Source organism: Conger conger, chromosome 13 (genome assembly GCF_963514075.1).
Source record: "Conger conger chromosome 13, fConCon1.1, whole genome shotgun sequence".
Taxonomy (NCBI): Eukaryota; Metazoa; Chordata; class Actinopteri; order Anguilliformes; family Congridae; genus Conger; species Conger conger.
In genome coordinates, this window is record NC_083772.1 from 45,454,048 (window position 1) to 45,479,894 (window position 25,847).

Here is a 25,847-nt window from a genome sequence, read left to right on the forward strand (position 1 = left end):
GAAACCAAGAAAAACAGTTGGAGCACCACTTTCTGGTATTGTTTTAAAGAAAAACATACATCAAACAGAAAGTACAAACACTTGCCTGAATCCCAGTATACTGTAAATATGACAGAACCTGCAGAGCTCTGAAATATTAATACATTTAGAAATAACATGAAAATGCACCAATTTTAAGTCTTTGACTCCTTTATGGATCAGAATCATAACTCAAATTGCTGTAGCCAATCTTGTTTTGTAGCTATAAATGTAAGTTTAAGATGGTCGCCAATAATCAAACCTGCAGTAATCAGCATCTCATTAGAACATTTATTGTGTGTGTGTATGTGTGTGCACACGCTTTGTGTGTATGTGAGTGTGTGTGTGTGTGTGTGTGTGTGTACACGCTTTTTGTGTGTGTGTGAGAGAGAGTGTGTATGTGAGTGTATTTGTGTGTGTGTGTGTGAGTGTATGTGTGTGTGTGTGTGTGTGTGTGTGTGTGTGTGAGTATATGTGTCTGAGATATCCTAAAGCAGTCAGACCTAAGATCAATGAGAAAGATAATGAACTTCTCTCAAAGTGTAGGGAGAGTGACAGAACGTGAGCGATAGCATTGATCTCATGATCTCACCACTGCTGTCTGTCCAGCCAATAGAAGCTCCTAGTTCAGATAAAACTCTCTGACGCCAGAGTCTCCATTTTGTTTTTGTGTTTACTGACATAGAATTGGGGGCAGGGAAAGGGAATCGATATTTAATCACTGAGCATTAAACTTTCAAATATATGAGTCCATACATCAGGAGTGTTAAGCAGGAGAGAGAGACTAGAAGGGGCAGAGTGGTAGAAAAACAGATTAGGAGAATGAAAGAAAGAGGGAGAAATATAGAGGAGGGGAGAGAGGGAGAAACTGAGGGAGGGAAAGAAACATTGTCAGTACTGTTTGCATCTGGTCTGTTATTAGATCTGTACAGGATGCTGGCTCTATTAGCGCATAGCATGCTCATCATTCAGCTGACATTTACATTCTACTGAGGACCTTCCCTCTAACCATAGTGTGTGTTCTTTCATGTTGTCACCAACAGAAAATCATTTCTGTGTTTTCTGCTAAAATTCAAGCAATTATTCAAGCTGTAGTTTATTCTAACCAATGGGCATAAAAGTTGATCTGGCTCATTTGAATGACTCTGCCAGGAACTATTTATTTTACTACAGTTTTTCTCGATTGTTTACGCATATTAACCTTTTCTCTCTTTCTGTCTGCGTTGATTGCTCTGATTACTGATTTAATAATTAAAGCAACTAGTGCTTGACCTGTGGAGAGTGGGTGTATTCAATTGAAAAGTAAATGTATCATTTTAGCATAACAGATTCATGTTTTGTACAATGAGACTGACATGTGTATGTAAACAAGCAACTGTGCAACAAAAAAGCAGCCCAAGTGCTTATAGTTAAATAAGAGACTTCTAGAAATAAGAGTTTTGCTCATTGGGGTCATAGCACCAAACAGCAGTTGAAAAAAGCTATTCAAAATCAGGTCTACTCCTTATTTATAGGCATACTGCTGAAAAACATAGTTTAAGAATGCATTCAGAAGATGACAGATATAAAACGGGACCAACTCACTGAACATGCCCTCTGCTGTGGAGTCAAAGCTGTTTTCATTGTCCTTCTCAGGAATATTCACTCAGACAAATTAGTTCTTCAAAGTTATTTTGTTTAGATGTACAGTTGGCATTGCAAAACACATTTTTAATTGTAAAACATTAAAGGTACAAATAGGTACAGGCTCAAACCACAACACTGTTTATCCCACCCCTTCTCTGTGAATGCGCTGACATTGAAATACCATTGGTTGTGGCAATTACAACCAATTTTCAACCAATGAGCTTGAATTAGTGTACAGCTATACAATGTTTTGGTACAGAGTGCTGACCCATCAACTGTATATTTTGAAACACAAATTTAAGGACTGTAAACACAGGTAGAGGGTGAGTCAACATGTCAGTGAGCCTTTTTAAATGATAGGAAGGGATTTACAATGGTCTCGTGACAATGTTTTAACACAAAAATCTTACCTACTGTACCTTTAAGTTTTATCGCATAAAGTTTAAAAAACAGTTGAAAAAACGAATGGTTTGATTATGCATGCAAAAAAATTTGATCAATTTTGTTTCGCCTCCCCACCTGTTACAAAATAAGGAACTGTTCTTACTAAAACAATCCTAAAATAGTTTATACAGAAAAGTGTTATACAGGGTATTAATGCTTGCAAAAGGTATATCGTGTGACCAGATTTATTTAATATTTCACAGCAAAAAAAGGAATGAATGCAAATAAACCCACCATGACCGTGTGACTTAAGTGGTTAAAGTTTTGCTCACTGGGATCATAGCACCAGTTTTAGTCTGCAAAGGATGGGGAAAACTATAATGCTTGCCTATATGAGGTGTAATGTTTACCTTGTGTAAAAATGTGTTGGTTCTACCATGGAGGGAAAGACATCTGTTTCCATAACCGTGCTATAAACTTAATCACATTCATACACTTCCTAAAGAGATTTATCTAGACCTACATTGATTCTGGTTCAGTACAATGAGCAGAGGCTTTGGTGGTGAGAGAACTGATATTCCTGGAAATCAGTTTTAATGAAAAAAAGTCTTCTCAAAAGCTGCTATTAGTGTTGTGCCAGGATTTCTGCTCTTGTAATTGGATCAGTGATCAGTGATTACATTACTTTTCGGAGGCATTGCCAGCTGACTGATTGATTCTTGGCTTGGTGGTGTTGTAAAGCGGAAGGTCTGTTTGGGTGGAGTTTTGGAGATTTTGTAATATAGAAGACCTGGGTTTTTGGGTGGTGTAGTGATGTAGAAGGGCTGAGTGTTTGGGTGGTGTTGTGATGTAGAAGGGCTGAGTGTTTGGGTGGTGTTGTGATGTAGAAGACCTGGGTGTTTGGGTGGTGTAGTGATGTAGAAGGGCTGAGTGTTTGGGTGGTGTTTTGGGAGGTGTTGTAACGTGGAAGGGCCAGGTGTTTGGGTGGTGTTTTGGAAGGTGTTGTAACGTGGAAGGGCCAGGTGTTTGGGTGGTGTTTTGGGAGGTGTTGTAACGTGGAAGGGCCAGGTGTTTGGGTGGTGTTTTGGGAGGTGTTGTAACGTGGAAGGGCCAGGTGTTTGGGTGGTGTTTTGGGAGGTGTTGTAACGTGGAAGGGCCAGGTGTTTGGGTGGTGTTTTGGGAGGTGTTGTAACGTGGAAGGGCCAGGTGTTTGGGTGGTATTTGGGTGGTGTAGTGATGTAGAAGGGCCAGGTGTTTGGGTGGTGTTTTGGGTGGTGTAGTGATGTAGAAGGGCCAGGTGTTTGGGTGGTGTTTTGGGAGGTGTTGTAATGTGGAAGGGCCAGGTGTTTGGGTGGTATTTGGGTGGTGTAGTGATGTAGAAGGGCCAGGTGTTTGGGTGGTGTTTTGGGTGGTGTAGTGATGTAGAAGGGCCAGGTGTTTGGGTGGTGTTTTGGGGGGTGGTGCTGTTTGCTGAGCAGCCGTAGCTGGCGAGAGCCGTGCTGGACAGAAAACAGACGTGGAGCTGGTATTGCGTAACCACTCGGCCAGCCGGTGCAAACACAGTATCCTCCAGCGATGCGTCAGGGGTGAGGGGTGAGGGGTGAGGCGAACACAGTGGCTTGTGTGCAGTCTCTTTGAATACCTCCCAGTGAAGCCCATTGATCCAGCAAAGATTATTTTTAAAATGCGGACACACACACAAATACAGAGGCAACATTATATGCCTCTCCTTCTCTCCCAGCAAGCCAGGGAAGTGATGTGTTGCAGGTGTTAGAAGTTAAATGGTTTCCCTATCCAGATTTTAAAAGGGCAAACAAAATGGAGCCAGCTCTTTTAGCTTTATGTCTGATTGCATGCTATCAGGCTGAAAGGTGTGAGGCAGAATCCCTCTGAAATGGTGATCGCAGCACTGTGAGTGGATGGCATCCTGGCCATATTTGCACTCAGTACTGTATATATTAAGATCTTCAGAGCTGAAACCCAAAAAAAGCCACCACACCCCCATTCTGAAGCGGGATTCGGAGTGTAAAGCGATCATCAGGGTGGGGTGGAACTGATGAGTCAGACAACACCCCCCCCCCTCTCCACAGCAAGACACTCTGTAGCACTGTTCATTACTGTCTCACTTAGCATGACTCATAGCACGATGTGCTGTGGAAGGAGCTGATCGGAGGTATTGATCATGGCAAGCAGCGGCACACAGATGGATGATGGGGATTAATGTGACTCTTATCAGGCACAGTGCCCTCCACTAACCCCCCGCCCCCCAACAACACATCTTCCCTCAAATGCCACTCTGTCTTAATCAAGTCATTAGTGCTAACGAGCTAACGAGCTAATGAGTTAAGGGGTGACGGCCCCCCGGCTGCCTCCCCTCTCGCAGAGCCCCGTTCTTCGGGCCCTAAGCCTGCGTTAGCGTTAGCACAGCACAATACCAGGGCTGCATGACCTTCATTGGCTTTGAGAGGGACCTGCACAGCGCACATGCCCTTTCCTGTAATATATAGAGTTTAACTTGTAATAGCTGGTGGGCATGTACAGCCCTTTCAGTGGCATAATATATATGTGTGTTGGGTTACTTGAGCACACATGGTGAGTGTGGATGTACAGAGAGAGGAAAAGACTCACTAGATGGCTGGCCATGTACCATTATATTAGAGATACTCCTTCTTTTGTTATTCCAATAAAACACCAGTGAAAACAACATCAAATGAACTGGCTTCGTTCATAACATTGTAGCTGGTGCTCAAACTGAGCCTGAAATCAACAAAGTCTGCAAGCTGCAAGCTTATTATGAATTTCTCTTACTTTGTTCAAACGAAGGGCTCATATGAGTGTGCCATATCGGATTCAACAAACAACAACACACCTAACTGTCCTAAATGAAGATGTCCGTTATAATACAGTATATACAGTAATGTATGCATTACTGTGGGCGGGTAATTACTGTGTCTGCGTGAGTTTCCTCCGGGTACTCCGGTTTCCTCCCACAGTCCAAAGACATGCAGGTTAGGCTGATTGAAGAGTCTAAATTGCCCATAGGTATGAGTGTGTGAGTGAATGGTGTGTGTGCCCTGCGATGGACTGGACTGCCTTTCGCCCAATGTATGCTGGGATAGGCTCCAGCCCCCCTGCGACCTGGTTCAGGAAAAGCGGGTTAAGATAATGGATGGATGGATGGATATATGCCCAAGACAGCAGGGTAAATCACAAAGCAGGATTAGCAGGGTTTGCTGGATATGCTCTTAGAGTAAAACCCATAACCCAAAAGTAGAAGATGAACTGAAATTGAAATGAAATTTTACTCTGTCAACTTCTACAGCTAACTCGGTTTTCCTCTTTCTTGAAAACCTGGTCAGAAACCTGCTGAAATTGAGATGAGAGCTCGTCGATTAATTCAAATACCTCAGCCCAGCTGAAATGAAAGCGTTCAATAGGCATACATACATCTGGAGAGGATTTTGTTGGGTCTATCAATGTCTAACAATCTCTCATATCTGTTGTTGTGCAGTCTATGAAGGAGACGTTCCATATTCAGAGGTTCTTGCTGTTGTTGCTTTTAATTTAGCAAAGAGCGTTACCTAGGAGAATAGTCTGAAAGCTTCATAATTTACACCCTGACGTAGCACCACGCCACGGGTGTATTTTTAAAGTATGACTTTGTGCACATTCTACATCTGACGTAATGTTAAGACAAGGCATACGCCCATTTGGTGAAACCGGTCCCTGGTCTGTCCCTGACGCTGGGCAAATTTTCCTTGGCTACTATATCACCCTGCTGGGTGTCCACTCTGACCCAGGACAGGTAAAGGTGGTGACAGAGTTCTAAGTCCCAACAGATGTGAAGCATATCAGACGGTTCCTGGAGTTGACAAGCTACTACCGCCATTTCATCCACGCTCATGCTCCAACCCGTTTACACTGAGAACGCAGGACGTATCATTAGTGTGGGATGAGAGCTGACAGTCGGCCATGGACTTCTATTTGAAACTAGCATATTTGATAAAATAGTACATTTACGAAATGTAGCAGAAATCTACTAGTAACGAACATTGACAATAAATTGACCTTTTTCTCAAAACACCAAACATTTTGCGATGAAACCTGTCAAGTATTCAATGTTTTTTAAGCCTGAAGACTGGAAAAAATGAGGGGTACAATGTGATGCAATCATTTCTGACATAACTGTTTGTTATTTCTTGTCCAACTCGTTTTCTTTAGCTCTTTCTGTAGGGGTGTTTGGCAGCAATGCAGTCTGTGGGGATCTGTTTAGTTAGGTATTCCTAGATTCTGCTTGTAGATAGCTGGGAATAGCCTTTGTGTCACCCTGGATAACAATGTTGTGGTAGATAGAGAATTTTCCTAAAATGCTGGCAAGAATGGATTTGTACCTTACTTATATGGATGGCTGTGTCCCAGTGATTAACACTGTCATGCCTATCCTGGTCTGGCAATGTTATATTCCTCATGGTCTTTACCTATTGTGGCAGATGGCAGGGAGAACTGAGGGGTGTGGTGGTGGATTGGCAGCATCTGGCAGCCCGCTGGATCCACTCCCAAAACTTATACGGACTTCCTGCACCAACGAGATGAGCCTGGGAATCATCAAGCCTTTAAGGGCAGGGGAATACAAAAGGAAGCGGGCTACTATAACTTTGCAAATACCCCAAGGGAAACACGTTTATGGAGAGAGAGAGGGAGAGAAGAGAGAGCGAAATCTGTGTGATTATGCATTGTGACCTGGACTGTCTCAGAATGTTTTGAATGAGGACCTGGCTTTGGGTCACCCCTGGATTACTGGCAATGGACAAGAGCTTAGACTGTGGACTTTAACCTGTCCTCTGAGCTTCCCCCTACCCACTGTAAAAACCCCTAATAAATGTCCCATTCACCTTCCAATTGTACTTTGTGTGTGTTTTGTTATCAAACTTGGGTAAGTGGAAACTCCAAACCCCTAAACCTGCTACACTATGTATATGTAAGCATGGCTGGGGGCAGTCTTTGCTTTTCCAGGGCAGAGATGTAATTTGGGATGTATGGCCCTGGCTAGCTGTCTACCGTTGAATTAGAGGTACTCCTTTTGTCATCCCTATAAAACACTACTATTGCACTTTCGACCAGACTGCCTTAGATCATACCGTGACAAACTGACTGTGGCGGGCATGGCTGATGCTGTCGAGCCTCTTCATCATTTACTGAAGAGCAACCTTCTCCCAGGAAGCATCCCACCTCGACAATGTTCAGCAATACTTTTTGTTTTCTTGGCACACCTCTGCTTTACTGTACCTTGTGTTCCTGTATGTCTCTGTAAGCACAGGGGAAATGTGCAGATGTGCAGTATCCACGTTCAGAAGGGACACAGGGGAAACGTGCAGTCATTGTCCAGTCAAATGGCATACAATCAGTGAAAGTATCCATGTTCAGAAGGGACACAGGGAAATGGACATCGCAGTCATTACTCGACATCATGAAGAACAGGTTTAAGATGGTATTCAATTTAAAATGGATAAGTAAGAAATTCAATACATGCATAAGTGACTCCTGCAGATAAATAGATGTCATCCACATACATCTGTGTGTGTGTTGTGGGTCTGGTGTGTGTATGCTTACACACACGTACACACACACACTCTCACATATTGCTTTTGTGGTAAGTTACTATCGCAGTGAGCTGTTTCAGGGCCCTGCTGCTGCAGTCCTCCTGGTCTGTGCACAGCGTTTATCATGCTGCAGGATCCGGCTTCCGCCAAGCCGTGTAAATCTCTGCCTCTCTCAACGACAAACATAATAATATTTTTATTGCCTTGCTTTAATTGTTTTGGGTACCCCAGTGCGGCTCGTGAGCTCAGCGGCTCGTCTCTCTCGGAGTGCTGCTTCCTCTCTGGGGGGCCGGGGCTCCCTAATTCATTTTTACCTTCAGAATGGGCGGGTAATTAATGGAGCTCCACGGCCTGGCGTCCGCTTCATAAAATATGTACGAGCTCCGTCCCCGAAGCGCTGCGGAGACGCCGGCTCGCCCGCTTTAAATATTTCACAAGGCCTCAAACGGCTCGCCCAAAATTATGTCGCCGGCGGTAACTGCAATGCGAAAGCTTCGCTGCTTTGAGCAGGGGCAGCTGCACCCAAAATACGAGAGGGAAAAAAAGCTACCGTTTTTCCAATGGAGTCTCTGAAGTTAATTCAGACTTAATGGAATATTTTTCATTGAAAAATTAACATGCATATTGATAGTGCAGAGTGATGAATTTGACAAGAGATGAATGTTGCATAATTGGGGGTTGTGTACTGTGTAATGTATTGTGTTCTTATTGTGATATAATGTACTATGAATCACGCTCCCTATTTTAACCTGCCTCCATACATAATTTATTATGATGATGATTGCAATTGTTATTGTTATTATTTTCTGTTTGTTATTGCTTATAACCTTGTATTATCTTGATTTTGTTTTCGTTTTTGAACAGGGAATGTAAAGTATTGTTCACGGGGCCCATTGCGCATTGGAATGTAGTTCTGTTATCCAAGTGAATTATTTCCTCTGGCAGGGACTGTACTGCAGAGGGATCAGATTGACCTGTGAACAGTTCTTATGTATGCGGCATTTAATGTGTACAATCTCTCTCTCTCTCTCCCTCTCTCTCTCTCTCTCTCTCTCTCTCTCTCTCTCTCTCTCTCTCTCTCTCTCTCCCTCTCTCTCTCTCTCTCTCTCTCTCTCTCTCTCCCTCTCTCTCTCTCTCTCTCCCTCTCTCTCTCTCTCTCTCTCTCCCTCTCTCTCTCTCTCTCTCTCTCTCTCTCTCTCTCTCTCTCTCTCTCTCTCTCTCTCTCTCTCTCTCTCTCTCTCTCTCTCTGTAGGTACAATCGAGGCCTGTCTCGGCCACATGCTGAAGCGCAGAGCTGCTGGTTTCCTCCGCAGTGATAAGATTGCAGCTCTCTTCACTAAGATGGGGAAGGTGAATGAGACGGTAGGGATGGTGTGCCGCAAGGTGCAGGAGCAGCTGCAGCAGCAAGCCGAGGCCACCAGGTCAGAGTGCCGTCAACAAACCCCAACACCAGCACCATCAGTATCGCCTACGACTTACCCAACACCAGCACCATCACTGTCACCAACGACTTACCCAACACCAACACCATCACTGTCACCAATGACTTACCCAACACCAACACCATCACTGTCACCAATGACTTACCCAACACCAACATCATCACTATCACCAACAATGAACCCAACACCAACACAATTACTATCACCAACAATGAACCCAACATCATCAGTATCACCAACAACTTACCCAACACCAATGCCATCACTATCACCAATGACTTACCCAACACCAACATCATTACTATCACCAACAATGAACCCAACACCATCAGTATCACCAACGACTTACCCAACACCAAAATCATCACTATCACCAACAACTTACCCAACACAAACATCATCACTATCAACGACTCACCCAACACCAACATCATCACTATCACCAACGATGAATCCAACGTCATCAGTATCACTAACAACTAACCCAACATGAACATAAATTACCAACTCAACACCATCACTATCACCAACATCTAACCCAACTCAACAACATCACCAACAACTAACCCAACACCAGCAACATGAACATCAATAACTAACCCAACACCATCACTATCACCAACAACTAACCCAACACCATCATTATCACCAGCATTTAGCCCAACTCAACAACATCACAAACTAACCCAACACCAACATCATTGCCAACAACTAACCCAACACCGGCAACATCACCAACAACTAACCCAACACGAACATCAATAACTAACCCAAATCCAACACCATCACTATCACCGACAGCTAAACCAACTCATCAACATCACCAACACCTAACCCAACACTAAGATCATCACTAACAACCCAACACCAACATTATTACCGAAAAAATAACCCAACACCAACACCATCACTAACAACTAACCCAACTGAACAACATCACCAACAACTAACCCAACACCAACATCATCACCAATAGCTAACTCTAACATAACATCAACAACATTACCAATAACTACCCAACGCCATCACCAACAACTAACCCAACACCCACATCATCACTATCACCAACAAAAAACCCAACACCATTGCTAACACCAACAACAACACCAACAACTAACCAACACCAACAACATCACCAACAATTAACCCAACACCATCACTATTACTGAAAACAAACCCAGCACCGTCACTGTTGCCAACAACTAACCTCTGAGTCTGGGGCTGTGCTGTTTCTCATTGGCTGAATTCCTTTCATTTTGACTATGCGTTTCCTGAGAATCTGGGATGTGATTGGTCACTGTAATAGTCCCACCTTCACCAGAGAGGCAAATGAATTGGGCAGATCAGTTTTGTTTTAATCAGATTTTCTGGTTGCTGTCAATTTATCTGAATAGAGGATGTGAGAGTTAGGTTTGTCCTGTAAGTTTCGGCTTTGGTGCAGATTGTAAGAGTTAGGACTTCACAAACATTTTTATTGTATTGAATACTGAACACTGCAAGTTAAATGGCTTTAGGACTTTTAACCTGAACTCTTTCACCTGAGCTCTGTTTTCATAGCACACGGTCTAAAGCACTGCACAAGGGCCCTTAGGTGTGTACTGGGCACGGAATGTAAACCAGTTTGGCGGATATTATAATGGTGGACGTAGCAAGACTTTGTAAAGACAGATTTACTCTGTGTTTTTGGTAGATTAGGTAGATACAGCCTGAGGCCCCTTATCTGAGTCATACTGCCACCTGCTGGTGTAGCCTGCTCAGTCCCAACTGCTGCTGCTGAAGTGTCCTGTACAGCGTTAGATGTGAACAATCACTCTCTCTGTCTCTCTGTCGCTCTATCTTCTGCTCTTCCTCCCTCCCTCTCTCTCTCTCCCTCCATCCCTCCACCTCTCTCCCCCTCTTTCTCTCCCTTGCAAAAGCATTGACATACATTAAGTACAGATAACAACAATAACCTCCCCCCCCCATAGGAAAGTGAGGAAAAAAACATGAACAACCCTTCCCCATATATGTACGCAAAAATACATACACACGTGCACACATCTGGGCAAATCTGGGCAAAACCAGATGAAAACCAAAAGATTTTTAGCTTACATTGTACTGTAACAATATAAGAAACTATTCAACATTAACAATGAACATAGATGTTACATGTAATAATGTAATAATATTATTATTTTATACTACTATAAATACTTATATAATACTACACACATGCACACACACATACACAGGTAATAGTATAACTTTTCCTTTTTTTTTTTGTCCAAACCCTCTCCTAAGTTATGGCAGGCAGAGATGTATTGGGTTGCCACCTCTACTGCGGAATCCTCTTTCCCCAGAATAACTTTTAGTTTATTTGGCTCCGATAGGTGTTGAAATTGAATAATTCGCACAGTGAATTTGGGAGAATATTGATTCCTGATTGAAAGGTGCTTGGGGCAGGAAAGTAGGAAATGGGCCTCTGTCTCCCCTGTGCCAGGCTGCAGTGGGCACACAGTGCTGTCTCCCCTGTGCCAGGTTGTTAATGTGTGTGTCTCTCTCCCTCTCCCTCTCTCTCTCCCCCCCTCTCTCTCTCTCTCCTCTCTCCCTCTCTCACTCTCCCCCTCTCTCTCTCTCTCCTCTCTCCCTCTCTCTCACTCCCCCCCTCTCTCTCTCTCTCTCTCTCTCTCTCAGGAGGCTGCAGAGTCAGGAGCCGTTGAGGAGGCAGGGTTCTGCCTCGGGTTCCAGCGCAGGCCGCCCCCCACAGCCCCTCACTGCCCAGGCTGTGAAGCACATCTGGGTCCGCACCACTCTGTTCCAGAAGGTTCTGGACAAGGTCATCCAGTACATCGTGGACAACGCCAGGTACTGCCTAACAGAACCCTGCTACTCACACCACACTCAAATCACAACTACCCCTGTACCTACCCCCTACTCATCACAACTGCCCGTGTACCCACCCCCTACTCATCACTACTACCCCTGTACCCACCCCCTACTAATCACAACTGCCCGTGTACCCACCCCCTACTCATCACAACTGCCCGTGTACCCACCCCCTACTCATCACAACTGCCCCTGTACCCACCCCCTACTAATCACAACTGCCCCTGTACTCACCCCCTACTCATCACAACTGCCCCACTCATCACAACTGCCCCTGTACCCACCCCCTACTCATCACAACTGCCCCTGTACCCACCCCCTACTCATCACAACTGCCCCTGTACCCACCCCCTACTAATCACAACTGCCCCTGTACTCACCCCCTACTCATCACTACTGAGTCAATTTCAATCTCTATCGCCAGGCTGTGATCACTGAGTCTATATTTGTCAATGTGTTTCACAGTGGTCAACGTGTGTGTTTCACAGTGGTCAAGCGTGTGTTTCACAGTGGTCCAGCGTGTGTGTTTCACAGTGGTCCAGCGTGTGTGTTTCACAGTGGTCAAGCGTGTGTTTCACAGTGGTCCAGCGTGTGTGTTTCACAGTGGTCCAGCGTGTGTGTTTCACAGTGGTCAAGCGTGTGTTTCACAGTGGTCCAGCGTGTGTGTTTCACAGTGGTCCAGCGTGTGTGTTTCACAGTGGTCCAGCGTGTGTGTTTCACAGTGGTCCAGCGTGTGTGTTTCACAGTGGTCAAGCGTGTGTTTCACAGTGGTCCAGCGTGTGTTTCACAGTGGTCCAGCGTGTGTGTTTCACAGTGGTCCAGCGTGTGTGTTTCACAGTGGTCCAGCGTGTGTGTTTCACAGTGGTCCAGCGTGTGTGTTTCACAGTGGTCCAGCGTGTGTGTTTCACAGTGGTCCAGCGTGTGTGTTTCACAGTGGTCCAGCGTGTGTGTTTCACAGTGGTCCAGCGTGTGTGTTTCACAGTGGTCAAGCCTGTGTGTTTCACAGTGGTCCAGCGTGTGTGTTTCACAGTGGTCCAGCGTGTGTGTTTCACAGTGGTCCAGCGTGTGTGTTTCACAGTGGTCCAGCGTGTGTGTTTCACAGTGGTCCAGCGTGTGTGTTTCACAGTGGTCCAGCGTGTGTGTTTCACAGTGGTCCAGCGTGTGTGTTTCACAGTGGTCCAGCGTGTGTGTTTCACAGTGGTCAAGCCTGTGTGTTTCACAGTGGTCCAGCGTGTGTGTTTCACAGTGGTCCAGCGTGTGTGTTTCACAGTGGTCCAGCGTGTGTGTTTCACAGTGGTCCAGCGTGTGTGTTTCACAGTGGTCCAGCGTGTGTGTTTCACAGTGGTCCAGCGTGTGTGTTTCACAGTGGTCAAGCGTGTTTTCGGTTTAGGGCCAAATAACATGCCAATTTGCTTTGAGTTTTTGTTCAAGTCACAGTAAGTTGGTTGTTTGATATGTTGTTCTTTTTTGGTTCTGAGCTGTGTAAGAGAATGGATCCATATCTGTGAGGTGTTTGTAGTGGGTATCGCTCTCTCTGTGCTGAGTTACGGTATGTGTTGGGGGTGAGGGTGAGGTGTTTGTAGTGGGTATCGCTCTCTCTGTGCTGAGTTACGGTATGTGTTGGGGGTGAGGGTGAGGTGTTTGTAGTGGGTATCGCTCTCTCTGTGCTGAGTTACGGTATGTGTTGGGGGTGAGGGTGAGGTGTTTGTAGTGAGTGGCCCTCTCAAATTCAAATTCAAATTCAAAATGTATTTTGGGCATGACAAGATACATCTTATGTTGCCAAAGCACAAAAAGAATATTGAACATACACCATTGAACACATGAACATACAGTATTTATGGATATAAAGGTTACAGGCATACTCAAGGGCTTGCTGGTTGTCTGTTTTGTGAAGTTTGGGGAGAAAAAGGTTATCTCTTGTTCTCTCTGTGCAGTAAGTACTATGAGAGGGAAGCTCTGATGCACGATCCTGTCTGTGGACCCATCCTGGCTGCTCTTTTGGGTGAGTCATCCTCATTTTCCCCTAATGCACCTTCAATGCACCGACAGTGCACATATAACACACCTATACCACTGCTATAACACACTGATAATGCTCCTATAAGGCACCTATAATGCATCGATAACACAGATATAGCACGCTTATAACACAACTATAAAGCTCATATAATGCACCTATAACGCACGTACAACACAACTACAATGCACCTACAGTAATCCTATAACACATCTACAACACAGCTATAATCAGTTATAACACATATATAACACACCCCTAACGCACATATAAAGCACCTTTTACACACTTATGAGACCTAGAATGGATGTACAATGAAATATTGGGGGGAAATTGGCTCCAGATGTTTGCTGTGACCTCCTCCTCCTTCCTTCTCTCTCTCTCTCTCTCCCTGCGCCCCTCCCCGCTCAGTTGGGCCTTGTGCGCTCGAGTACACCAAGTTGAAAACGTCGGATCACTTCTGGACTGACCCGTCCGCCAATGAGCTGGTCCAGAGGCACCGGATCCACGGGGCACACCGGGGCCAGGACCCCTCCCCCAGCAGGAGACCCACCCTGGGGGTGAGCTCGCCCACCTGACCCCTCCCCACCCGACCCCACCTGACCCCTCCTGACCCCTCCCCACCCGACCCCACCTGACCCCACCCGACCCCACCCGACCCCTCCCCACCGACCCCACCCGACCCCACCCGACCCCACCAGACCCCTCCCCACCCGACCCCACCCGACCCCACCTGACCCCTCCCCACCCATTGCTGTGATGTTGCTGTAATGTTGGTATAATGTTGTTGTGATGTTGATTTAGCATTGCTATGATGTTGCTGTGATATTGTTATAGCATTTCTATGATGTTGCTGTAATGTTGATTTAGCATTGCTATGATGTTGCTGTGATATTGTTATAGCATTTCTATGATGTTGCTGTAATGTTGATTCAGCATTGCTATAATGTTGCTGTGATGTTGATTTAGCATTGCTGTGATGTTGCTGTAATGTTGGTATAATGTTGCTGTGATGTTGATATAGCATTGGTATGATGTTGCTGTAATGTTAATATAGCGCTGGATGGACGCTGATGTGACGTTGTGGTTATGTTGACGTGACGTTGAAGCGACGTTCCCTGCCCTCTCAGATCCGGAAGCGGCAGTCCAGCGGGAACATGTCGGAGGACAGGTTTGCAGCGTCAGCACGGGAGTACGTGGAGTCTCTGCACCAGAACTCCAGAACACACCTTCTGTACGGCAAGAACAACGTGCTGGTGCAGCCGGTGAGCACGCATATCACACACATACACACACACACACACACTCACGCACACACACACACTCACACACACGCTCACACACACACACACACACACACACACGCTCACACATACACACGCTCACACATACACACATACACACATACACTCTCACACACACACACACACACACTCACGCACACACACTCACACGCTCACACACACACACATACACACATACACACTCACACACACACACATACACACACACGCTCACACACACACACATACACACTCACACACACATACACACACACGCTCACACACACACATACACACATACACACTCACACACACACACACATACACACACACACACACACTCAGACACACACACACACACACACACACACACACACTCAGACACACACACTCACACACACACACATACACACACACACACACTCAGACACACACACTCACACACACACACATACACACACACACACACTCAGACACACACACACATACACACATACACACTCACACACACACACACATACACACACACACACACTCAGACACACACACACATACACACATACACACTCACACACACACACACATACACACACACACACACTCAGACACACACACACAGTCACGTACACACTCAGACGCGCACACACATATGCACACTCAGACACACACACACACTCACGTACACACTCACACACACACACACACTCATACACATACATCAAACACAGTCACACACATAAAGCAAGTATACACACATACAGCAAACACACTCATACACATACAGCACAGGTACAGTATGCATACTCACACACATAAAGCAGGTATATACACATACATATACACATGCACACACAATGAGGTGAATAGCAGCCTATGGCTCAAAGCTGGGTCTAAGAACACTCACCCCCCCCCCCCCCCCCCCAGCCAGAGATTCATACCAGTCGAGCTTGGGGAGGAGGGGCAGTTTTGAATATTAGTGAGATACTGCAATCATAGATTTTAATCTGACTGTATTGGCGCTCATGTAAGAGGGCCTGCTTCACTCAAACCCTCTGAGAAGAGCAGCGCTCACAGCCAAGAGCCCTCTCTCTTATCCTCTCTCTCTCTCTGTCTCGGGCTGCACTCCTCCTCTCTCACTCTGTTTCACCAATACAAATCTGATAACAGCTCAGTCAATAACAGGATTAGCAGTAATAATAACGGTGGGGGGGGGGGGGGGGGTTGTGATATGAAAACATATTGAAACAGTTGATAAATAAATGTGATGAGTGCCTCCTCTCTCTCCACAGAGTGGCGGTTTCGCAGGTGTGTCTGGAAAGGCATGTGCTTAGTTCAGCTCTTGGCTGGCAGCTGTGTTTGAAGGATGTGGGTTTCTAGTCAATACTGTAAATGAGCCGGCCCTGTTGGGAGAGGCAAATTTATTTCTAATTGAATTCCTGTGTGAAGCCGGGTAGTTAGATCCAGCAACAGCTATCAGTCTGCCACCCGGCATGAGCACAGCCATATTTCATCACCTCTCCCTCCCTTTCTCTCATCTTCACTTCTCTTCCTCTCTCCCTCTCTCCTGCTTCGTCCCTCTCTGCCGCCCTCTCTCTCTCTCTCTCTGCAGAAGAAGGACATGGAGGTTCTGCGGGGGTACCTGTCACTCCACCAGGCGGGGGAGAACCTCACCCTCAAATGGACCCCAAATCAGCTGATCAACGGGACCCTGGGAGACTGCCATCTGGAGAACAGGTGCTGGCCCTGAGTGGCACTCACTCCATAATGTGCAGTCTAGAGGAGAGAAACAGAAACTTAGATAGAAGAAGAGACTGATATTTTAATAATAAACACCAGTAAAAAGTCCTCCATCCTTGTTGTCCTCTTTCTCTCTGTTACTAGAAAATGAAAGTAAATGATGAAGTGACCTGTTTTTTTTATTTTCTGCAACTGCCTTCATATGGAGCTTTTGATAATAGGTCCTTTAAATATCCGGGGGGTAAGGACATGAATAAAATAACCATATTGGTGGAGTTTATTGGGCTTTAAAATTGATGGGTTTTATTTGCAGGCAACACAGTGGTCATGGGGTAGCTTGGGGCATTTGGTGGGAGGGACAAACCCGTAACAGTGGCTCAAATACTAGTGCAGGAGTAGCAATACTCTTCTCCAAAATCCTGATATGGCAATACATCTGTTTAGGTTTGAGCCAGAGGTAAAGTTTCACAATTAGCGAAGTTGGAGGATTCCCACGCATTGGCAATACAGACTGGTGTAGGGACTACAACTTCCACATTCCCACAGGAAAATTCTGCGACGTCCACCACGAATTACGTCTAACTTGGTTCAGCCAATCCCGTAATTGCGGGAGCAATAAACGGTCCGTATAAGAGCAAGACACGTTCTTGGGATCTCTCTTCTGGCTCTTCTGCTTTTTCTGCCTCTTCTGCTTGTTCTCTTCGACGCACCCTTTTTGGCCAGTCGCTTCAGCTCATCTGCTCCGAGACTCGGACAGAGGCTGAATGCTGCACAGCGCACTACCAGGCCTACGGACACACCCAGTTACCTCGCGGTAACTACGTGGCCTATAGTGAGTGGAAATTGTTGTACGCGGAACGCTACATCAGTTTACCCCAATAAAGCCCAACAACGAAACAGCAACGAACTTTTACACCTGGAAAAGGACCAGCGGATCAGACGACAACGCGCTGCTAAGACGGGAACACCCCAGCCTGCGCATCTCTCCCGGACACCATTCACAGCACCATCGCCGCTTCTACAAGGACAGCATGTCTTTTGGATCCAGCAATGCGTATGGACTCAGTAAGAAAACAAACATTCAGGCATAGCCAGTGTTTAGTTTAGTCTTAACTGTTTTTGTGAATCTGTGTTTCGATATTTACCATCCAACCATTGTAATGTGTTTGGTTAGCTACATATATATGTACGTGAATTGATTCGCCGTCTTTTGCGCATATATAGAGTAAAACTACGCAAGTAGTCCCTTCTCACAGCTAACTCTAACTCATTACCACACCCAGAACTCTAGCGACACGCGCGCTTGCGCGCGCCACACACACGCACACACACATACCAAACTAAATTTCCTTACTAACTTCCCGTTAGTTTATCTGTTATGTGTTTGTATGTTTGTTTAATAAATATATTTTATTAAACCCCGGTGTCCGTTTTGGAATCGCATAGACATGAGAGCCGAGTTAAAGCAGTCTTTCGAAGAACTTCCAACCTTCAGGTTATCGGTATGTTCAATCATTAATATTGGTTATTTTAATTAATTGAAATACTATATTTGTGGTTGGATATTTCTGATAACCGTAATTTTATGAGACTGATTACTTTTCGCAGTTATACTGCAACACAACGTTTAACTGGCGCCCCGGTTTCGTAGAGAGTAAAATCCCTGCGTTATTTGGCGGCCCGTGCAAGGACCCTACATAATTTGGAGTCCCGTGCGAGGACCCCTACATAATTTGGTGCCCCATGTGAGGAAGACTAGCTTTGGCTCAAATTTCATGTCTTGTGACTTCATAACGAATTCCCCTTCCTATTTTGGCGCCCCGTGTGAGGAAGACTAGCTTTGGCTCATGTCACGTGACTCCAGAACGAATTCTCGGCATTCTTTCTCAGCTAAATTGCCACCAGTGCAATATTTTGAGAATACCGCTAGATGTCACCCTTGTACCATTTTTGAAAGCCTGCATGAGCCGCTTTCTCAATATACTGCCCCCTCGTGTAACATTGTGGCATTACATTCGTAATCTTACACGGTAGTTTGTTGATTGGCATTTACCTTCCGGTACTATTATCAATAATAGTATTATTAGCCGCACTGTATTATTAATTATAATTACTTGGTCAAAGTAATTTTAATAATTAATTGAATTTTACATTTAAATCCAAATTTAATTGTAATTTCAACCAATCACATTCTGGTATTTAGGATTAATGTGATCAGCATCACAGTTCCTATTTTACGGTCTGAATATCCGCCATATGTTTGTTCATTTTGCTGTTGTTGCATTGCAGTACCGCTAGTGCAACTCGAGTCCCTGTGTGATGCTATAGCTACCTTGTACTATAGTTATAGAGAATATTCAAAGAGCGTTTTAAATTCTTTATCCTTCATCACAACTTGTATGTTGGATTGTGATATTGGGAAACAATTCATTGCCAACTGTTAGGAGCTCAAGGCCCTTGTGAAATTGTTAACTTCAAGAGTACCCTCTTAAGTTACTGATTTTAGCTTTAGCTTTATTTGGCTTGAGATATGGAACCCATATCTATTGATGAGTACCTTTCCTTTTTAGCCCAAGGTTTAGCACCTGGCTACATAGCTTTCCTGAATCAGATGAACCTCACTGATTGTAGGAAAGAAATGTTCTCATTAATCAACGAGAAAGGTCACTCCCCCAACCATTCAAAAGACCCAATTCTAAGTTGTCTGGTCTTGAATTTTGCCAGACAGATTAGTCTTGCTCTTCAGAGCAACAAAAACTTAGACTCAGAGATGGCATACCTCAGAGGACAACACACCAGTGTTTTACTTGAGCTTCAAACTGTTGGCAAGAAAGCAGTACAATACTTGCGTGATCTGCATTCAGCCGAATCAGATCTTTGTTCCTACAGAGAGGAATTATTTCAGTTGAAGAGTGGATGCCACAAGCTACCACATCCACTCTCTTCTGTAAGCCTGCTTTCTCAGGCTTGCCCAACTCCAACTTCTCCTGCTTCCTCCTTACACCACAAGGCAGGGGAAGGGGGGTCACAAATTGATTCGGGTTTGTCAGATCCCGGTTCCACAGCTTGCTCTGATGGAGACTCGTCAGTCTCCTCAGATTGCAGTGCTGTTGACCACCCATGCAATGGTTTGCCCACCTCTTCCCTGGAGAGGGAAAGGGGGGACTCCGTCCCAACGGTGGTCCATCTCCGCAAGGGAGAAACAGTCAGGCAAGTACAGGACTGCACCTTCCATGCCCACCCCTCTCATGAGGAGGTCAGGGAACCCTCCCGTGGACACGGTAGAGGAGATCTAACGTTATTAATTGGGCACACAAAAAGCAACGCTAATCCCGCTAGCTTTCCCTTTATAACTGAGAGGATAGGTGACAGCTCTGTACAGTACACTGACAGCGACAATTCATCTTCTGCCAACCATTGTGAGAATGACAGTTTTGTAGCTCCACCCCCTAAACCAAACCGAGGACGTCGAGCTCTGCATGAAACGCATTCACATTCAAATGTGATTTCAGTCTCTCCTTCTCCAAACAGGCAGACTAGTGCAACTTCACATGGTCTTCGCTTTGAGGAGCTAGAGGCCATGGCGAAGTATGTCCACACATTTGACCCGAAGGACTCCGAATTTAACATTCAGAGTTACTTGAGGGAAGTTGACTACTGTCTCTCGGATCTGCCCAGGGCAACCGATCGAGAAAAGGTACGACTTGTATGGAAAACCTCAACCAGAGAGATCCATACATTTATGGAACAACTTCCACCACAGGTTCGTTCCAGCTATCCCAAGGTTTGTGAAGCGTTGGTAGCTGAGTACCTGCCACGGTTTGATCAGGCCACAGCCATGATCAAATCTGTGGAGGTTAAACACAGCCGTACAGAAAGACCAAAAGACTTTTACCAACGTCTTAAACATGCTTTTTTCCAGGGCAGAAACGGACCAGGCTTAGATGAAGATCAAGCCTTCAAATCCCTTTTTGTGCACAACCTGCACCCCTGTGTCCGAACTCATGTTTCACTGTTTTCAAGGGGCCAGCACTCAGCCCTTGAATTAAGAAATGAAGCCCAAATGGTCTGGGACACTTTAAGGATTGTGCCCAGGAACGAGGTATTGGAAACAGCTGAGCACGTTGTTCCAACCAAGCCCGCCGGCACTTCCCAAGTTGCCCCATTAAAATCTAATGGCTCAAAACAACGGCATGTGAGTAAGTTCCCGGTTAAGAGCCACCGTGGTCGCTTCTCACACTCTGATTCCAGCCGGAATTGGAGAGAAGACCGACCCGGTAGGCCCAAGCCTCAGAGTCACCAGCATGACTCTGATAGGGAAGATACCTTGTCTGAAGAGAGCTTCTTCAGTTCCTCTGAGGACAACTAAAGCCTCTAATCTTTGTTCAGTAGTGTGTATGCCTTGAGTAACCACTCCAAAGAGCTATCTGGTCTTGTTCAACCTCCATCAAAAGACGTTGAATAAGACTGATCTATAGCCGTGGTCTCCTCACAGGCAGACTCCCAGCTGAAGCTTTGACCACTTTCTTTTGCACACCTTTCCTACCAAAGGGGGGTGGCAAAATAAACTGGTAGTTTATAGCAGCCACTTAGATTTGCATGTAGCAGCAGCAAACGCAGATCGTAAGTAGGTACTGTAGAGTTAAATCCGACACCTGCTATAACTCATAAACGTTCATTGCTTCTTTCTACACCTACTGAACCATCGTAAAGTATTGCATGTAGAAACTACAGTGTAATCTTTACAAGTATATTGCCACACCCCAGTGTGCCTTACACCACCTCTTCCCCAAGCAAGACAAGACCACTTGTGAGCTTACCACATCATTTAGAAATGAGACCACCTCTCCATTTCCTTCCTGATGACACAGCCATAAGGTTAAGCTTGGATACAGAAAGCTGCCCTAATTTGAAAATGTCCCCACATATTTCAGATGACAACCCTCGTCAGCAACCTGACTGTAGGGACTAGAACAATTGGTCAGTCTGAACAAGACTTCCAAAAAGACTACAGCCTCTCCATCCTAGACCCCTACATCATCTGAACATTTTCATGGCTGGGTCATTCCTGTTGGTGCTCCACCTTCTGGACACCATCCAATAACTAACAAAACACCTGAACTAACAAAACGACTAACCCTTTCACCAAGGTTTCTTTTGTTTTGTGACAATGTATTCACTGTTCGACCTTAGTGTTTCACATTGTTTGTATCATGTGTCTTAGACCAGTTTAGTTAATTGTTGATAAATGCCTGGATGTTTGTCAGTCAATTGTGAACTGTGTTACCGACCCAATGTACTTGACCTGTGGACTGTGAACTGACTTTTATGCTCTCAAGGAACACTGGCTTCAGCCGCATCCTGAGACCACAGGGGGGATGTAGGGACTACAACTTCCACATTCCCACAGGAAAATTCTGCGACGTCCACCACGAATTACGTCTAACTTGGTTCAGCCAATCCCGTAATGGCGGGAGCAATAAACGGTCCGTATAAGAGCAAGACACGTTCTTGGGATCTCTCTTCTGGCTCTTCTGCTTTTTCTGCCTCTTCTGCTTGTTCTCTTCGACGCACCCTTTTTGGCCAGTCGCTTCAGCTCATCTGCTCCGAGACTCGGACAGAGGCTGAATGCTGCACAGCGCACTACCAGGCCTACGGACACACCCAGTTACCTCGCGGTAACTACGTGGCCTATAGTGAGTGGAAATTGTTGTACGCGGAACGCTACATCAGTTTACCCCAATAAAGCCCAACAACGAAACAGCAACGAACTTTTACACCTGGAAAAGGACCAGCGGATCAGACGACAACGCGCTGCTAAGACGGGAACACCCCAGCCTGCGCATCTCTCCCGGACACCATTCACAGCACCATCGCCGCTTCTACAAGGACAGCATGTCTTTTGGATCCAGCAATGCGTATGGACTCAGTAAGAAAACAAACATTCAGGCATAGCCAGTGTTTAGTTTAGTCTTAACTGTTTTTGTGAATCTGTGTTTCGATATTTACCATCCAACCATTGTAATGTGTTTGGTTAGCTACATATATATGTACGTGAATTGATTCGCCGTCTTTTGCGCATATATAGAGTAAAACTACGCAAGTAGTCCCTTCTCACAGCTAACTCTAACTCATTACCACACCCAGAACTCTAGCGACACGCGCGCTTGCGCGCGCCACACACACGCACACACACATACCAAACTAAATTTCCTTACTAACTTCCCGTTAGTTTATCTGTTATGTGTTTGTATGTTTGTTTAATAAATATATTTTATTAAACCCCGGTGTCCGTTTTGGAATCGCATAGACATGAGAGCCGAGTTAAAGCAGTCTTTCGAAGAACTTCCAACCTTCAGGTTATCGGTATGTTCAATCATTAATATTGGTTATTTTAATTAATTGAAATACTATATTTGTGGTTGGATATTTCTGATAACAGTAATTTTATGAGACTGATTACTTTTCGCAGTTATACTGCAACACAACGTTTAACTGGCGCCCCGGTTTCGTAGAGAGTAAAATCCCTGCGTTATTTGGCGGCCCGTGCAAGGACCCTACATAATTTGGAGTCCCGTGCGAGGACCCCTACACTGGTCAACATTTCATTTTCACTAATATCGTTTTCACTGTTCATGTTGCCACACTTTCTAATTATGGTATTCACAATATAACTATGACAGTTAAATGGTAAATGGTTGGCATTTATATAGTGCCTTTATCCAAGGCGCTGTACAATTGATGCTTCTCATTCACCCATTCATACACACACTGACACACTGACACACTGACGGCAATTGGCTGCCATACAAGGCACCAACCCGCTCATCAGTAGCATTTGGGGGTTAGGCGTCTTGCTCAGGGACACTTCGACACAGCCTGGGCGGGGGATCAAACCGGCAACCCTCCGACTGCCAGACAATTGCTCTTACTGCCTGAGCCATGTCGCCCCTTTACACAGTTCTTTAAGTAGGCCTACTGGAACAATTCTATAATGGCATAGACAACAGGACACCTCAAGTGTAGGGCAAGCTAACGTTATTTTATAGTCAGGCTACTAATAAGTAGCCATTCCATTGTCATAGTAAACTATTCTGTGTTTCAGGCAAGTTTGATAAGTGCCGTTTCTTGCATAACTTCACCCCACAACTCCAATATTTGCATTTAAGGTTACATTAAGAAATATCTCCCCACACGTAAGCTACATGTTGACTCAAGTGTTTATACAGTTTACACTGCACTCAATGGAATGAGTTTTGCTACGATTTATAGGCTATGACCAGCTGGAGGCTAGCTATAGCGACAGTTTTGAAGAAATTGTCTTGCTGGCTAGCTAGAGAACTGTCTAGTTCAGTGTTTGCCAACTCCAGTCTTCAGGACCCACTTGCCAGGAAGTTTTTGTTTTAACCAGGAACTCCCAAACCTCATTTAATGACTGAACCACCAATCAAACCGCCAAAAATACCCTTGATTAGTTAAACCAGGTGTGTGAGTTCCTGGTTACAACAAAAACCTTCTGGCAAGTGGGTCTAGTATATCACACAGTAGGGTTACTGGGTTAGCTGGATAAACTCACCAATTTAAGTATTCCAATTAAAAAATCCATTGCTGGATATAAGAGCTCAGCTTATCTGTGACACATACAGGTGATAAAAGATCATCTTATTTTAGGTATGTCTCCCCATGTTTTGTGTGTGTGATGTGGGGTTCTTTTGCCAGGTTGGTGATGATGAGATTTTTGATTTTTGAAAAACACACTCATGCTCTAACGTTTGGTCTAAAAACTGAATAACAAAAATACAAAATCTCTCTCCCCCCCCCTCTCTCTCCATCAGTATTTACTGGGACTATGCCCTGACTGTGCCTATTCGCCAGATTGTGTGCCTGCACTGTCACCAACGAGGTGAGCATATTTTTTGTATTTGTTTGTCACTGTACCGTAATGATATTCTTGACAGTGCTCAATTATTATAGCTGTAATGTTCAGGTGCCATAAAGGTCAGTGCCTGGTGTGATGTGTGCATGTGACACCGGGTGTGGTGTGTATGTGACTATCCTGTGTGAGGTGTGTGTATGTGACTATCCTGTGTGAGGTGTGTGTATGTGACTATCCTGTGTGAGATGTGTGTTTGTGACTATCCTGTGTGAGGTGTGTGTATGTGACTATCCTGTGTGTGGTGTGTGTATGTGACTATCCTGTGTGAGGTGTGTGTATGTGACTATCCTGTGTGAGGTGTGTGTATGTGACTATCCTGTGTGAGGTGTGTGTATGTGACTATCCTGTGTGAGGTGTGTGTATGTGACTATCCTGTGTGAGGTGTGTGTATGTGACTATCCTGTGTGAGGTGTGTGTATGTGACTATCCTGTGTGAGGTGTGTGTATGTGACTATCCTGTGTGAGGTGTGTGTATGTGACTATAGTGTGGTGTGTGTATGTGACTACCGTGTGTGTGGTGTGTGTATGTGACTATCGTGTGTGGTGTGTGTATGTGACTATCCTGTGTGAGGTGTGTGTATGTGACTATCCTGTGTGAGGTGTGTGTATGTGACTATAGTGTGGTGTGTGTATGTGACTATCGTGTGTGGTGTGTGTATGTGACTATAGTGTGGTGTGTGTATGTGACTATCGTGTGTGTGGTGTATGTATGTGACTATGGTGTGTGATGTATGTATGTGACTATGGTGTGTGATGTGTGTATGTGACTATCCTGTGTGAGGTGTGTGTATGTGACTATAGTGTGGTGTGTGTATGTGACTATGGTGTGTGATGTGTGTATGTGACTATCGTGTGTGTGGTGTGTGTATGTGACTATCGTGTGTGGTGTGTGTATGTGACTATCCTGTGTGAGGTGTGTGTATGTGACTATAGTGT

The 25,847-nt window shown here is 45.1% G+C and overlaps 1 protein-coding gene across 1 annotated transcript in view; it reads left to right on the forward strand.

The window, feature by feature from the left end:
• The window catches only part of sgsm2 (small G protein signaling modulator 2), a 91,096-nt gene that overhangs the window by 30,124 nt on the left and 35,125 nt on the right, over positions 1-25,847 (forward strand). Inside the window, 7 exon segments of the mRNA XM_061217112.1 lie at positions 8,881-9,049; positions 11,744-11,914; positions 13,873-13,940; positions 14,367-14,515; positions 15,086-15,220; positions 16,848-16,972; positions 24,811-24,878. Of these exon segments, the coding sequence (XP_061073096.1) occupies positions 8,881-9,049; positions 11,744-11,914; positions 13,873-13,940; positions 14,367-14,515; positions 15,086-15,220; positions 16,848-16,972; positions 24,811-24,878 (885 nt within the window).